The 15907-nt window shown below is 30.2% G+C and overlaps 2 protein-coding genes and 1 pseudogene across 2 annotated transcripts; 1 reads left to right on the forward strand and 2 right to left on the reverse strand.

Annotated features, from left to right (window-relative positions):
• The first annotated feature begins 1221 nt into the window (after positions 1–1221).
• Positions 1222–2436, forward strand: LOC125854597 (F-box protein At5g49610-like). The gene has a single exon (XM_049534174.1). The coding sequence runs from the start codon at positions 1222–1224 to the stop codon at positions 2434–2436; it is 1215 nt and encodes a 404-aa protein (XP_049390131.1).
• A 5542-nt stretch (positions 2437–7978) lies between these two features.
• LOC125854619 (endoplasmin homolog) lies at positions 7979–11073 on the reverse strand (annotated as a pseudogene).
• A 196-nt stretch (positions 11074–11269) lies between these two features.
• On the reverse strand, positions 11270–12355 carry LOC125854401 (uncharacterized). The gene has a single exon (XM_049533935.1). The coding sequence runs from the start codon at positions 12105–12107 to the stop codon at positions 11298–11300; it is 810 nt and encodes a 269-aa protein (XP_049389892.1). The 5' UTR covers positions 12108–12355; the 3' UTR covers positions 11270–11297.
• Between the last annotated feature and the right edge of the window lie 3552 nt (positions 12356–15907).

The following is a 15907-nucleotide window of genomic DNA, read 5'->3' on the forward strand; positions in this document are numbered from 1 at the left end:
GCCACTTTATAAGGGCAAAACTACAACAAGGCATGATCCTAATCAACTATATATATTCCTACACAAGAACAACCTGCAGATGTCTTAACAAAGGGGCTGTGTAAACTACAACATGAATATTTGTTGTCCAAGCTTGGAGTGATAAATATTTTTGCTCCTCCCAGCTTGAAGGGGAGTAATGAGATATGATCAGTTGTAGTAGAGTGTAGGAGAGTTAGTTAGTTAAAAATAGTTAAGGGCAGTATTGTCATTGTAACTAGTCTGTTATAACAAACTATCAGAAAGTTAGTTACAAAGTGTGTGATTGAGAACTATAAATAGATGATCCTACTGATGTATTACTCAGCCTTTGAGTTCAAATCAATGGAGCTTCTCTAAGAACTACCAACAAGTGGAAGTCTGATATCTAATTAATTATACATTGAAGAATCAAAACGAGATGAATGACGAGAATTGTACGTTTAACAAAAAATTCCTTTCTTATGGAATTGTTAAATAATATTCCCTTCCTTTTAATTTATATGACATTGTTTTACTGGATACGAAATTTAAGAAATAAGGAAGACTTTGATACGTTTATCAAACTGTTCATATTAAAGTCACTTCATAGCTTACATTTAGGTTAATTTTTCTTCATAATAATAAAGTGCTACGAATGACTCAATAAGGGTAAAATAGGGATGGTGTTAGTAAATAGTTTTCAAATATGACTTTTTTGGGTAACTGATTAAAAAGGAAAGAGTGTCACGTAAGTTGAGACATAATGAGTAGTATTGTACATTACAAGTCTTTCTCAAATTCACTAAACTTTTTTTTTAATCTTTTAAAACAAAATTTCACATTTAGTAAAATAGTAATTTAATTCATTTTTGGAAAATACAATTCAAAGATGTACAAATCAAAATTGGTCCGGATTTGATATTTCAATTCATGTCTAAAAATAGGATTCATAGTCAAATTGTATAGGAAAAGGTTTTCCTATTTTGATTTGGAGCAGATTTAGTATTTTTATAAATAGCATTTATAGTCATAAGTTTATAGGAATATGTTTTCCTATTTTGGTTTGGAGCAGGTTTAGTATTTTTCTATAAATAGGATTTATATTCATAAATTGTAGTATAGTAATAGGTTTTCCTGTTTTGATTTGAAATAGGTTTCGTATTATTTATTATAAATAGGGATGCTACTGGTTATTATTTTTAGATGTGTGAGATCGATCACATGACTACTAGTATGGAACAATCGTCTTCTGAACCCGTACTTGAGTTGTGTGAAGACAACTTAATCGAAATATTACATCGTTTGCCTTCAAAATCTCTGTCAAGGTTTGAATCTGTGTGTAAGCATTGGGGGAAGTGTATTGATGATCCATCTATTGCTTATAGTTGTCGTTCTCAACGATGGAGTCCTCAACCTTACATGATGGGTTTCTTTTGTCAAGGTAGAGACGAAGTTGATGAACAAAATCGTTTTTTCTTCTCATCGAAGAAATCATCACAAATGATTGATGGTAGTTTAGATGAGTCAGTTAATTTTCTTGGTAGGGGAGTGCATATTATGGCCTCCTCTAACGGTTTCCTTCTTGTTACTGAGGATTTATATAATCAAAATGTTTACTATGTTTATAATCCTGCAACGAGGCAACATTTTGTCGTCCCTGTAACTCTAACGTCTTATGTAAGCCTTGCAATCATTGGATTTGATTGTAAAGTAGATGACCCTGAAAAAGATGTGATCTCATTTACTATAGTTCGTTATGAAGCATGGACTGGTCCTAGTGGTGGTTCAACAATCGAAAGCTTCTCTTCTGAGACTAACATGTGGACTAGCATCGATCTCAGGCAAGCTGCGCCTATCAGAGCCCCCCTTCGTAGATGGACGAGATCAGGATCAGTTGGGGTAATCGATGGAGTGTTTGTTTGGAAGTTTGACCCAGACTCACATATCATTCTTTATGATAGTGTCTACAGGCGTTTCTGGGATTTGAAATTGACTGATGAGATGGATGACTGGAGCGGTAGTGCTGTTGGAGTATCGGATGGGGTTCTCTATTATGCATTGTGTAACAGGGGAGAGATTACTCTGTGGTACCTCGAGAGCAATATTCGTAGTACTAATGATGCAGTATGGGTTACCAAGTATGTTGTAAATATCAGTAACGCGCTTCTTAATTGTCCAGAGGCTATTGGATCTAAGGCTATTGGATCTATTCGTATCAAGATGTTCAACATAGACATTCATTCAGTTAATCCACACATCTTTTACTTACTTGCAGGCGATAAGGTTATTTCATATGACTCGGAAAAGAATACTGTAGAATTTTTGTACGAAATTGGAGTGTCAGTGTGGACAGCAAATCAGGACTACTTATTCTTTTCATATGAGTGGCATCAATGGCCGCGTCTTCTCAGGACTCATCAACTGGAAGAAGAGTAAATTTTTATTTAGTGCAATATTTCTACTTTTGCAACTACTTTTAATGTATTCCTGTTATAAGATTTAGTTTTACGTTTTTTATGTTGTGTGAGATATTAATTCTATGCATTTCCTTTGCTTTGGGATTTCCATTTTACCTTTTGATTGTACCTTCATTACCAAATAAAGATATAAAAGAAAGTTGAAGATAATTACAATATTATTGTTGATGACGAAAATGAGTGTTGACATATCGCTAGACCAGTTGAAATTTTAATAGGGTAGGATGAAATATTTTCATAGACAACCTTTCTACTTTAATGAGGTAAAGGCATACACTCTATCATCCGCAGACCTCACTTATGGGATTCACAATATTGTATGACACCAGTAGCGTAATCAAAAATTTCATGAAAGGTGTCCAAGCATTGAGTAAGTAATTATTCTTTTTTGGTGACAAATGAGTATACCCAAATTTTTAAAATCAAAATGAATAATGTTTAGCTCTAATGAGTTCATATTTAATTTAATGTGAAGCAAACGGAAGACACAAAAAAAAGAGAGAGGGAAGAGAGTTTAATCGAGAATAAACCACTGGAAGAGAGTTTAGCCAAGAATAAACCACCTTTAGGCTTTAACCTTTCAACGATGACGATAATAACAATGAGACACAAAGAAGGTAGAGCCAAATCAAACAAAATTATATATTTTTTTAAACTTAGTGGAGCATTTTTTGCTTTGTTGAGTTGTAATATTTTTTTGTAAGTTTTCCTTACAAATTTTATGTAAATTAAAAGAAAGACAAAAGGACACATCCGATGAAAATCTAATTGGTTATTGATATTTTTATTCTTTTAAAAAAATTTACTAGAAAATAAAATTTAAGGGTGTACGCTCTGTTTTAAAAAAAGAGAGAAAGTAGTGCAGATGTTATCTCATCATCTAGGTAGCACTGAAAGTAGACACAAATATCAAAGTAAATTGAAGTGTCGATACAAGTAAACAGTGGTGGAGCCAAATATTTCATAAAGGGTGTTCAAGAATTGCATAAGTAAAAAAATGAATGGGTGTTCTAAAATTTTGTAAATCAAACTATGTAACATAAATAATTATTATTTTTAATAAAAAATATACCAAAATTTTTAAAATCAAACTACATAATATATAGTTTGGATGTTCATGTTTATTTAATAGGAAGTGACCGGACAAAAAAAAAAGAGAAAAAAGAAAAAGAAAATTCGATTTAGAATGAAATCACATTTATACTTAAAGATTTCACCGAGAAATCGTTAATAAATAGTTTCTTAAATTTCCTTAAATCAATACCTAGATATACATAGTTCCTTTTACTAATAAGTAATTCACTCCTTTGTCACCTCCTGACAGGGCATTTAAGCACTTAGATTTTTATCCTGCTCAATTTCTCCTCCTATTATTATTAACTCAAAAGGTTCCTTATTAATTTCCATCACAACTTCAACTCCCCCACTAAGCAGTTAGTTGTCATCTTCTTAGAGATGTGGTCTGACGCAAACTTCTCTCCACACCTAAAATACAGGTGATTATTCTTTCTATATTCAATAGACTTTAGGAGTTAACCTGAATGCACTGGGTTTACCAGGTGGGTGGATTAACAGCAACCTTAAAGGTGTGAGCATTTGTTGGAAACTTCTCATTGGAGCAAAAGGCTTATAGGATCCCTTGTTCTTCTAATGGACAACCTCAATAGCCTTCTCTTGAAGCATATTCTGCTCTACTGCAAGCTTAAGTGTAGTAGGTTTAAATAGTTTGATCCCATACTTGATCTTTTCGTTCAATGCTCCTACAAAAGCTGGACAAGAAATGTGATTCATTTAGAATTGAATTTCTTACCAACATCTGAGACTTTAAGTCTTGCAACTCCTGCAATAATTCATCCACAGTTCTAGTTTGAGAAAGTTTGTTGAATTCTTCCACCATACCTCCTAGTGGTTCTACACTGAATTTGTTGTATAGTTCCTTCTTGAATTTAGTCATCTTACAACTCCCGTACTCAGAATCAGTGAATGACGCCAAACCTCTAATACACATTCAAATTAGGAGTTGTTATTTCTACCTTTTGTTGCTCAAGAGTTAATGTAAATTGAAATTCCTCTCACATTTTTTAATTCGTACCTTAGGCTCCTAAGTCCTGACCATCAAAGCTGGGTAATTCTAAATGGGAAACTTTCGCATATAGCTATCATAATTAAATTAATTACTCTCATTAGCTAAAGTTTTCATAATTACTAATAGTAGATATATTTTTAAGTTGCTACAGTGGTGATCGGCTGTGCAATTCTGTTTTCTTCAAAGTTTTTACAAAATTGAATTCAAATTTTTGAAAGCTATGGCGGTGATCTCGGCTAGGAAAAGGTATAAAATTCCTTAATTCACGGAATATTATCTCGTTAGACTTTCCTACCAGTTATATCTTCTTCGTACAACCCAATTGATTTCATCCTGGTACATCCAATCGAATCTCGGCGGCAACTCAATTTTCTCGGCTAGAAACACATATTTGATTTGCATTGATTCGTGTTTTTTATTTGCATTTATGTAGATGAAGAACTTGAAAAAATAGTGCAATTGAACTGATTTGTATATGTAATTGTATAAATTCTCCATTAATAATTGGAGTTTCATTCTAACAGTTGTTTACAATTGTATTTTAATAAACCGAGAATTAACTAAATTTATCTGTAATTGTATAATTACTCCATTGATAATTGGAGTTTTGGGTGAAGAATCTGTTTTCAATTGTATTTGAATTGATCGAGACATACAACTTGATATTTGCAATTTGAGTACGTAAATGTATAAAAATAGAAATCAATTGTATAATCTACTATAGTTTATGTCAAATTGTATACGTTCGTAATTGTATAATCATCAATGATTGTTTATAGACTTGTATGTTTTGTATATGTATAATTTTATATTATTTGTAGAATCGTATAACTTAGTGTTTGTATATGTATAATTACAGTTGATGAAATTAGTATTTGTATGTGTATAATTGATTGTTGGGTGGAAATTATGTGGAAAAGTTGTATGTATAAGTTAACTAATTGTGTTTGTAGTTGTATAATTGACATAAATTTGATTTGAGGACTTGTATAATTTGATTGTTGACTTGTATATTTGTATATGTATAATTTTACATTATTTATTTTGTGGAAAAGTTGTATGTTGAATGTGTGTTTGTATATTTTTGAATTCCTATTTGTATATGTATACATGAGTTATTTCTATCTGTACATGAATGTCTTTCATCAACATTTTGGTAATATATTCTGAAAAATGGGATGATGCAAACTGTTACATTGACTATGTTATCGAGGGGGTAATTTTTAGGGAAAATGCGTTTACGAATATATGAATTTATACAAACAACAAACCTCAAGAGTACATATGAAAACAACAAATATACAACAGTGGATCCGAACTTGAAGAGTTTATACAAATAATATTATACAATTTGAATAACAAGTATACAATTATTATACAACTATGGGTACAGATTTGACCCAAACCAAACCCAAATACAATGAAATACAGTAAAATGTAATTTATTTGAAAAACTAAAATGAGATTTTGTTTTACCTCATAAATATACAATTGAATTCGGTTAAACAAAATATGGATTTGTATGAAAATATACAATAAATTGTAGATCCAAACTTCAAAAGTTTATACAAATTACCTCAACTGTTACACCATCTTCATCTTTAGATATACAAATCTGAAAAATCAAAAGAAATCTTAGTGATATACGAATACGAATCGAAAAAAGATGAAATTGCAAAAAAAAAAATGTCAAGAGTAATTAACTGTAAATCAATTACCTATAAATTAGGAATCACGATTGGTAGGGAATGAATGAAAATTTCAAATTTGAAATCAATTTTAATTGAGAGAATAAAGGAGAAAATAAGGGAAAGTGATTGAAGAGAGAGAATGGATCCATTTTATATAAGGAAAAGAGTGTTGTACACGATTATACATTTAAGAAGAACTGAAAAACGTAATTACCGAGATTAAATGGCTGCGAATGGTAATATAAACAAACATTAGCTATGATACACAATTAAGTAGTATAAGTTTGCTTAGCTACGTAATTTTCCCATTCTCAATTGGGATATTTGAGCCCTAAGGTTAGGCCCAAACCGACCCCGATTTCCTATTAGGCTAATTTTTTCCAGAGACATTTCTCTCGTGTAAAACTTACTTCTAAATTTATTTTGCAAGTTACACAAGGAAGCTCTTAAAATTGAAGAGTAAGTTAAATCTGTTTAATTTTTTTGGAAGGTATTAGTATTATTCAGTGATCAATACATATTAAATCTTGAAGGGAATGACACTAGGGTGGGTTAGGGCAGGGCAAGGTATAACCTTCTAAGTTTTTGACCCGCACTACCCTATTGTATTTAGCATTTTCAAATACTTGTCCTGCCCTACTCCACCCCGCCCCACCCTGTAGCTGCAGATTTTTGTTTACTGATTTATGGAGTATGCAAATTCTCAAGGGAAAGAAATATTGCCTGAATCGGTACGTTATTTCATGAAATCTTCTTGGATGGATTTTTAATTTTGAATATGAGGCTCAACAAATCGAATTTGTTTATTGTTGTGGCGGTAGAATGACTACTTTATAAACAATAGCTAGTTAGCATTGAAATTGACAAATTAGTGTTTTTACATTCTTCTAATTCACATAAAACTCTAGTTCAATAATATCTTGTTGGATTTCTCAAGATTTCTTTATGGGCAAGTAAGGATGACGATGAGCTTATCCGAAAATATCTTAAGGTCGTTCACAAATTAATTGAGGAGGATCCGGATGAATTTATTAATTACAACAAGAAAGGTATTCTATATACTTAAATTAGACGTTAGCTAATGAATTTACGTAGCGATCTCCTAATGCTTCAGTCATCTTATTACAGGTTTTATCCGGATGATAAAGCTTTGGATTGCAAAGGATTTGTGTTTGTATCCAAAAATGTGGAATGAATTTGGCGATGTGATAAAGACTGCAATCATAAAGTCTGAAGCTTATAGGAATGAATTTGCTAACTTTCTCTGATTTGAGAGGTAAGTATTCTTATACTTGATTAAATTTTCTTGGTTTTTTTCTTTGTCCATTCACATCCTATTAAATAAACATGAATATTAAAATTAAATATTATGTAGTTGATTTTAAATTTTTTGGTATACTTTTTAATTAGAAAATTAAACATTAATGTTACGTAATTTGATTTGCAAAATTTTAGCTATTTATCTATTCGATTCTTGGACACCCTTCATAAATTTTCAATTTTATAGCTACGCCACTATATACAAGTAGGTTTCATAATAGGAGTTTATATAATAAAACAAAACCAACTTACTACACATGAAAACCAGAACAAATATTTTTTTTCCATTCAAAACACTACAAGTTCTAACACTATAATTAGAAAGCATTAAAATAGAACCATCAATACAAATGTTCAAAACTAATCATAATGTTTACACACGTCAACCTACAATTTACTACCACCTAAGGTGTTGTGCTCGAACGGCTCCAGATTATGGGAATATTTTTCAAGAAAATTCTCAATTTATTGTCCTTCAATCTCAGGTTCTTCCTTCTTCACACCTTTCACTCCGATATTGTTTAGACTGCTTTGAGCAAATTTAAATGGATGAAAAGTCAAAGTCTCTGACTCTGTGAGCAATAACCCACACTCGATCAAAGCTATACCATACAAGGCTATACCTTTGGGTCATGCTGACAAAGATTCTTAATCATCGATACTTAGTTTGATTTCCAGCACTCTTCTAGCACACATATGTGGCTCCGAATGTGGTAATCTCTCCAAAAATGAAGTCAACCCGTAGCTTGACTTCACCACAACACAAGGAGTGTCAGAAAGCAAATGGTTGATTTTTATCATCAAGAAGCTTTGTCCACCATCGAGCAAGCTTTTCAAATGACTTCTCAAGGTCTCCTAGTAAAATTTGAATTCATCTTGAGATATATCATGAAACATCTTCCCCTTGTATGCCAATAGATGTTGCACCACATATATATCTATATCATCTGTGAAGACTATCACCTAGAAACAAGAAAAAAGATTTCTCCAATTATTTCTTGTTCACTTTAATGTAAAAATTCTTGTCTTGATTAGATTTCATTTATGACAAATATTCGTCAAGAATTATTAGCTCGCCTTTGAATTTTGATATATTGTAATTTGGAAAATATATACCTCAAAGTCTTTTTTTATCTAAACGAAGGGATACTTCTCTAACTATTTTTTTTTTGTTCACTATGATACAAAAGATTTTGACTTGACTAGATTTTATTCTCGACAAATATCCGTCAAGGTTATCAGCTATTAAGAAGCAAATAGTTGATTTTTATGTTCTAACAATAGCAATCAAAAAATTTGTGAATATATTAAATCTATTAAGAAGGACAAGCTACGTCTAATTCGATCCCAAGGTTAAGGCCCAATCAGATCCCCTAAGGTTAAGCCTTATTTGGTTAACTTTATTCTTTATTATTATATGGAGAGGTTTGAACATCTAACGATTTGAAAATTTTAAAGTGTACATACTTCTTTATTATTATATGGAGAGGTTAGAACTTCTAACGATTTGAAAATTTTAAAGTGTACATACATGATATGATACACAAAAGATTGAAATAAATTTTCGAAAGAGATGAAACATTTTGAAACTTTTCTTAATATGCATAAGCATGATTAGTTTTATAAAGTTATAAGAAGAAAAAAAATTATGAATAGTCCAACCCAAGTGTAGTGTTGACGATTTCTTAATATGCACGGTAGCGTCAATGTTTTCTTTGAAAATAATATCAGAGACTTGACGATCAAATGTACCAACACCTAAAACTAAATTAAACAAAAATAACTCAAACTTGATAGGGTCTATGTAAATATTATCCATTTCAGATTTAAATCATTCTTTCATTCTTTTTACATTAACCATAAACACCGACGATATTTTTAAGTTTGGGATTTGTTTTGTGTTGGAAAAGAATGACAAAATGTTTGGGTCTATTCTCCTGGAACAAAATGTTTATGTTTGCTTTTCAGTTCTTTTTGAGTTTGGGAAGGGAAGAAGAACAAAATGTGATAGTGGTATGTAGGGGAAGAAACATTGAAATCACCTCATAACAATCATTAATTTTTTTGATTTTTTGAATTATTACTTATAATATACCCGTTAGCAGATAACAATCGATAATTTTTTTTTTGTTACTTATATACCCAATGAGCTGATAATATATTCCATTTTAAAATATATTCCAAATATTTTCAAAAGTAATATATATTTAATTTTTTTAAATTACAGCGCATTTTAAAAAGATTTACATATAAATGTATTTTCGCATAAGTTGATAGTGTTAAATTCATTCTTGAAAATTCTATTCAATTTGAATGTATAGCAGTTTTATCGATACTCCACTCCCACTATTTTGGCTAAGAGAAATGACTATATCCTCTGAAGTTTGATTTTTATGGTGAAATCGTACCACATTGTGACACATAGAAATTTAAACGAATCGAAATTCGAAATCTCCAACAACAACCCACTTTCAATCAAAGATATATCATACAAGGCTATAGCCATCCGTTGCACATTCTTATCCTACAAAACAAAAACAAGGCATTCTCATAACCTGATTCGAAATATATGGTTGTGAATGCAGTAATGGTACATACTTGCCTTTACAGGAATTTCTTTTTGTACGAGTAGTCCAACCCAAACCCTTAATGATGAGCCCTTCCAATTTCTTCTCGTGTTGGGCTAATTTTCTTTTTTAAAAAATAAAAAAATGTTTTCTGATTTTGCTTATTACTAAATTTGTTATAAGGTATGAAAGTCATTATAAAATTAAATCTTATTTTGTTCATAGAATGTTTATAGATCAAAAGGTTAAATATCTTATTATGAAAATAACTATCTTTCTCAAAATTAGCTATCACTAAATTTTGAATAAGATTTTGTCAAGTGACTAATATTTATTTAAAATAATAATTAATTGGGTTGGGCTAATGTCCTAATAGGTCAAGATTTAGGCAAACACAGCACCAATCCACCGTGATCAGTATCTTGTTCCTCCTAAATAATCAAACACAATTCTAACAATATATTTGAAGAGTCTACATAACAATATAGATGTTCTGAAGTACAATTTCATAAAATTATCGAAAACAAATTCATTTTTGAGGTGGTCAATGATTTTAAGTAGCTCCAATTTGCATTATCCTTAAGTTTTCGACCTCTAATTTTAGAGCTGTTCACGACTATTAGAAAACTTTTTTAGTTTTATTTTATTTAAAAAAAATAAAAGATATTGATTAATACCCATAACAGACCTAAAAAAATTATTTACTTCAATTCGAGTTGAAAGAAAATAATAGATCTCATTTCTCTTGTCCGTCTAGTGGCTGGTCAATATTAAGATTCATCCTAATTATTGGTAATGTAACAATGATATTTATGAAGAATAAACAAGAAACAAAGTTACACAACACTAAAATATATTAATACTTTAATGAAATAGAAAAAAAAGACATTTGCTCTAAACGTGTATTACACACCCTCTCATACCTTCAACATAAAACAATAGGTAGAGATCACAAATTAAAGCTTTGATTTTTTACATTTTTTAAAAAAATAACAAGAAAATTCAAATAAATTACTTAACATATTTTCAAATTCATTGGTCATCACCATCTATGAAGGTAAAAAAAAAAACACCATATAAAAGGTGATGCCTTTAAGATAAATTCTTTTCTTTAAAAACATTTATCTAATTAATGCGCAATTTAACATTTAACACTTCATCTAAGTCTAAGTAGTCGCCGGAGATTGTCAGTAGCTCCGGTATCAACTCCGGTAGCCGCCTCGGCGTTGCAACTAAGCTGCTTTGGCCTCAATGAAAAAGTGGGCAAAGGCAAGCTGCTTGGTGGAGGAGAAATAGTAGTATTAAACACCATGGAACTATTAGCATCATTCTTTATTGGATTCTGCGCAAAGCCAGAGCTTAGTGCACCACAGACAGATTGTACCTTTTCACTTGTCATGTGCAATATGCTTAATTGGTTTCTATTAGCATCATATTTTATCGAATTCTGCACATAATTCGAACTTAGTGCAACGATTGAATGCTCTTTTCCACCTGACATAGGAAAAACCATAGCAACATCTTTGGGTAGATCCTTCGGATCCGGACCCAAAGGGTTAGTAGATGAAACCATAACAGATTTTTTCTGTATCGTTTCAATTTTATCGGTCCTATCCAAAGGAACAACTTTTGATGATTTTGGCTTAGGACTTGATTTCTTTGACTTGTTGAATTTTCTATTGGTAGGAGGGAGAGAAAATGCCCTATTTTGGGACAAAGTATTGACATAATTATTGTAGTGTTGATGAACATTAGATTTGGAAATTGGAAGAGGAAGAAGAGGGGGTTGTTTTTGATGAACTAAAAATGGAGGAAATGATTGATATAAAATAGGAGGAGTTTGTAAAATACCATTTTGATAATTAATTGGTGCAAGATTTTCACAAGGGGTTGATGAAAATGTCCTATTAATACTTTTCTTCAAACCTCTACCATAGTTTTTGCTAATTGATGGAGTTGATTCCATTGAAAGAAGAAAAAAAAACTTTAGTGTAAACAAAAATTAAAAAAAAATAAGGTGGCAAGGATTGATTGATCTCAAATAAACAAGGATCAACAATACTTAGACAAAAATAAGAGAGATTTAACAAGAATTTATATAAACTAATATATGCTAAGAAAAGAAGAACATATATATAAGTATATGATATAGTATATAAAAGCTTAATTGCTAAGAGAAATTAAAGGATCTATAGAAAACCCAAAATGGAGAAAGGTAACGTTCTTTTCTAACACCAAAGGGGGCCTTAAATAAGGGAGAAAAGAAAACCAACAACGGCTATTTTATTTTATTTTCTTTTCTTTTTTTAAGTACCAATAAAGGTGGTCTGATATTAATTATTTAAATACGAAATTTGTCGGAATATGCTTCTTCTTCTATTCTGATTTACGTGATATTTTTCTTTTTAATCAGTAACCAAAAGAATAACACCGGTATATAAATACAACAACAATAAGTATTAAATAATTTATTTTTAAATTGTTTTATTTGATATTAGGAATGACTAAGTGATCTTTTGTGTTCATTAATTGGTTCATTTTTTTCTTTTTCTTACGTCTATTTTGCTTTTGAAAACTAAGATGATTTATAGCAACAAATATTTTAACATTTATTTAGAATGTCAATTTCTTAAATTACTTACAAAAGTTGTGTTTTCAATGGATAACTAACTTTTACTTAGACCATATATTTATATAAGATAATTTATTTATCTTATTAAATATCTATAAATATTTAATCAGTAATTAGGATGTGCTTTAATTAGGACGATAATGGTAAATTCATATCAATTTTAAATTTTGACTCTTTCGCCTTTGATTAAACGTGGCATATAATATAAAATGTACGAATAAATAGGAAGAATTAACATTTAAAAGTGACTTATATTGAGATTATATAGTAATACTATAAACTATATAGTATAAACTCTTAATATGAAATTAAGGGAAAATATTTTTCATCCTAAAATGCCGACAAGAGATGTGGTTGGCTACTTGTAGAATAGGAGTCCCCGTGTCTCTATTTTTAGATTTTATTAAAAAGACAAATAATTTTAATAAAAAAATAATATAATATACTTACTTTAATAAATAAAGAAAAACGTTATAGTTGGGATAATATTGGGCGGCAACCGCCGATTGGATGAAGACCGTTGGATTGGGCCGATTGTGACCGTCGATCTTGTCATTGGGTTCCTTAAAAATTGGGCCCATTCGGAAAACGACGCCGTTAAACACAGTCCATAAACGAGTTTTCAATGGTCCTTTTATTGAACTCTTTCTTCATGACTTCATGTGCAGGGAAAATGTGCTAGCCAATAGAATTATTTTTTTTCAGTTAATAATAATTAAAAAATTTATTGTACTTTTTTTTCTCATCTAATCATGAAATACTTTCTGAGTTCCCATATAGGAGGAGCCCTTGTCCGATGATATCTGAAGCATAAACAATTTAATATGATTATATAAAGACTTAATATTAATGTACAAGAAAGAGTCTGATTCTGATATGATGTCAAAAGTATCGATATTGAATCTAATTCAATCTCAGAAAACTAGCTTAGGAGAGACCGCTGACACTCACCTCATATACTACACTCTTTTTTTTAATAGTCAATAATTCAATTATTTTGTGTTTTAGATTACTCTTAATATTTTATATTTAATGCAATTATCTAACATTTTAATAACTAAGCTTACATTATGATATTATAAGGACCTATTTATAATTGTTTTATTTGTGGAAACAAGAAAGAGACCTTAAACATATTAAGAAAGAATGCGTCATATAATGAATATGAGAACCGAAAGTAGTGTTTCGTGTCCATCACCTACGATTCGATACTCATATTAAAATTTGATTAATATTTAATTATTTGTACTCGAAAATTTTATATTAAGATAAAGTATTCCCTTAAAAGAAGTAATTCTATATTTACAGCTTAAACTTGAAATCTTTGTGATCACAACCTTTGTTGGTATCTAAATCACTTTATTTGCCCGCTTTCATTGCTATCTGAAGCTTTTGTACATATTTAGTAGTTCATTTTGTACATATTTTATCTAGTTTACTCTTATTTTTAAGTATTGTACTAATTACTTTCAATTTATTTTTCGGTGAATGAAATGACTTATAATAATTAGAGTTGATCATATTGTGAAGTTATTGTTTTATTTATTATTTTTTAAAAGATGTGTAAATCAAGCATATACATAAATAGACACAAATGAAAAAAATATAAATTTGAACCAAAATTATTAAAATCAGCTGAATTCATAGCTTCTTGTATGCTCATGTAAATGCATGTAATTATATATTTACTTTTTTATATTTTAAGTTCACTTAAATCTTTACATAAATTCCGACTCTTGCTTTAAATATCTTCTATCTCAGCCGTAGGAATATGACGTTAGAGTGTGATAACAGTACGTTGCCATCAAAATAAAAATGAGAACCGAAAGTAGGATTTCTTGCCCACCACCTACGGCAGCCAAAAATAAAATACGACCAATGGCTACTTCTCAAATATCTAGACCTTTTTCATTTGGTGTTCAATAGTAATATAAATATTCTATTACAGTTCGATTCAGACAAAGAAAATTTATATTTATGAATTAGGTAAAACACTTTCTTTTTTAAAAAAAATTCTATATTCATTATTTGAATAAATTTACAACTAATATTAAACTCTCAACATACTAATAATAGTATAAACTCATACGCTATTGATGTTAGAGTTTAAATTATGAATTCGCCTTTTATTTTTATTTTGTCATGTTATTGGTCAACAGCTTATAGGGAGTATCTTTTTTTTTTTGGTTTCCCATCCGGTGTCCGGAGCTTACATTGGAGCTCCGACTAAATTCGGATCACGCTCTCCAGGGCCATTCGAGGGTGGCGCTCCCAACAGGATTTTCTCCATACCCAGGGCTCGAACTCTAGACCTGTGATTAAGGGTGAAACACTTTCACCAGTGCATCACACCATGTTGGTTAGGGAGTTTCTGCTTATATTAATGTATGTATCATCATATCTTGTTGCAGTTTCTAAAATGTTTTGTCCTTTTATTTTTTGTGGAAATTAAATAAGTGTCTGTGTAGATTGTTAATTAAAATGTTTAGGTCGGTCCAATTTTCTATATATTATGTTGACGTAGAGACTGAGTAAACCACCGCCCCCCATGTTCCCTCCATATCTTTTCTCTTAATCACCAAAGATTCATTCTTACTCAAACCCTAATATTTTATTCATTAATATCTTCTAATTGTTTATAGAAAATTGGATTTCGAATCTTTAAATTTTAAATTCTAACTCCGTGTATCTGACTCTCTACTACGTTCATGCTTATGTGTTTTATTTAAAATAGCTTATTTCCTCCATAATCACTATTTTATTGTATTGTCCTTTTTCATATATAAATAAACTATTGGTGTTTTGGGTTCATGATGATATTGGTGATCCAAGTTTACCTCCCTAAGAAGAAAATGAAAGAAAATATCATAATATATTATATAAAATATCTTTAGAAGATCAAGAGAAAGGTTGAAACTTAGAAAGCACCTAATATATATATATATATATATATATATATATCATGAGGGATCATGAAACAACTTTAAACATAAGTATCTTTAGAGCATGATGCTATAATATTAAGTAGGGAATAGGGATACAGATATATTCAATAATTTTTATTTAGATCTTATATTTATATAAAAAAAATTATTGATTGTGAATTTAATAAGTATGAAGTTATTAGAAAAAAT

The sequence above is a fragment of the Solanum stenotomum genome, chromosome 2 (genome assembly GCF_019186545.1).
Source record: "Solanum stenotomum isolate F172 chromosome 2, ASM1918654v1, whole genome shotgun sequence".
Taxonomy (NCBI): domain Eukaryota; kingdom Viridiplantae; phylum Streptophyta; class Magnoliopsida; order Solanales; family Solanaceae; genus Solanum; species Solanum stenotomum.

Excerpts from the sequence above, each read along its gene's own strand:
- LOC125854597 (XM_049534174.1), top strand. The coding sequence starts at position 1,222 with ATGACTACTAGTATGGAACAATCGTCTTCTGAACCCGTACTTGAGTTG.
- LOC125854401 (XM_049533935.1), bottom strand. The coding sequence starts at position 12,107 with ATGGAATCAACTCCATCAATTAGCAAAAACTATGGTAGAGGTTTGAAG.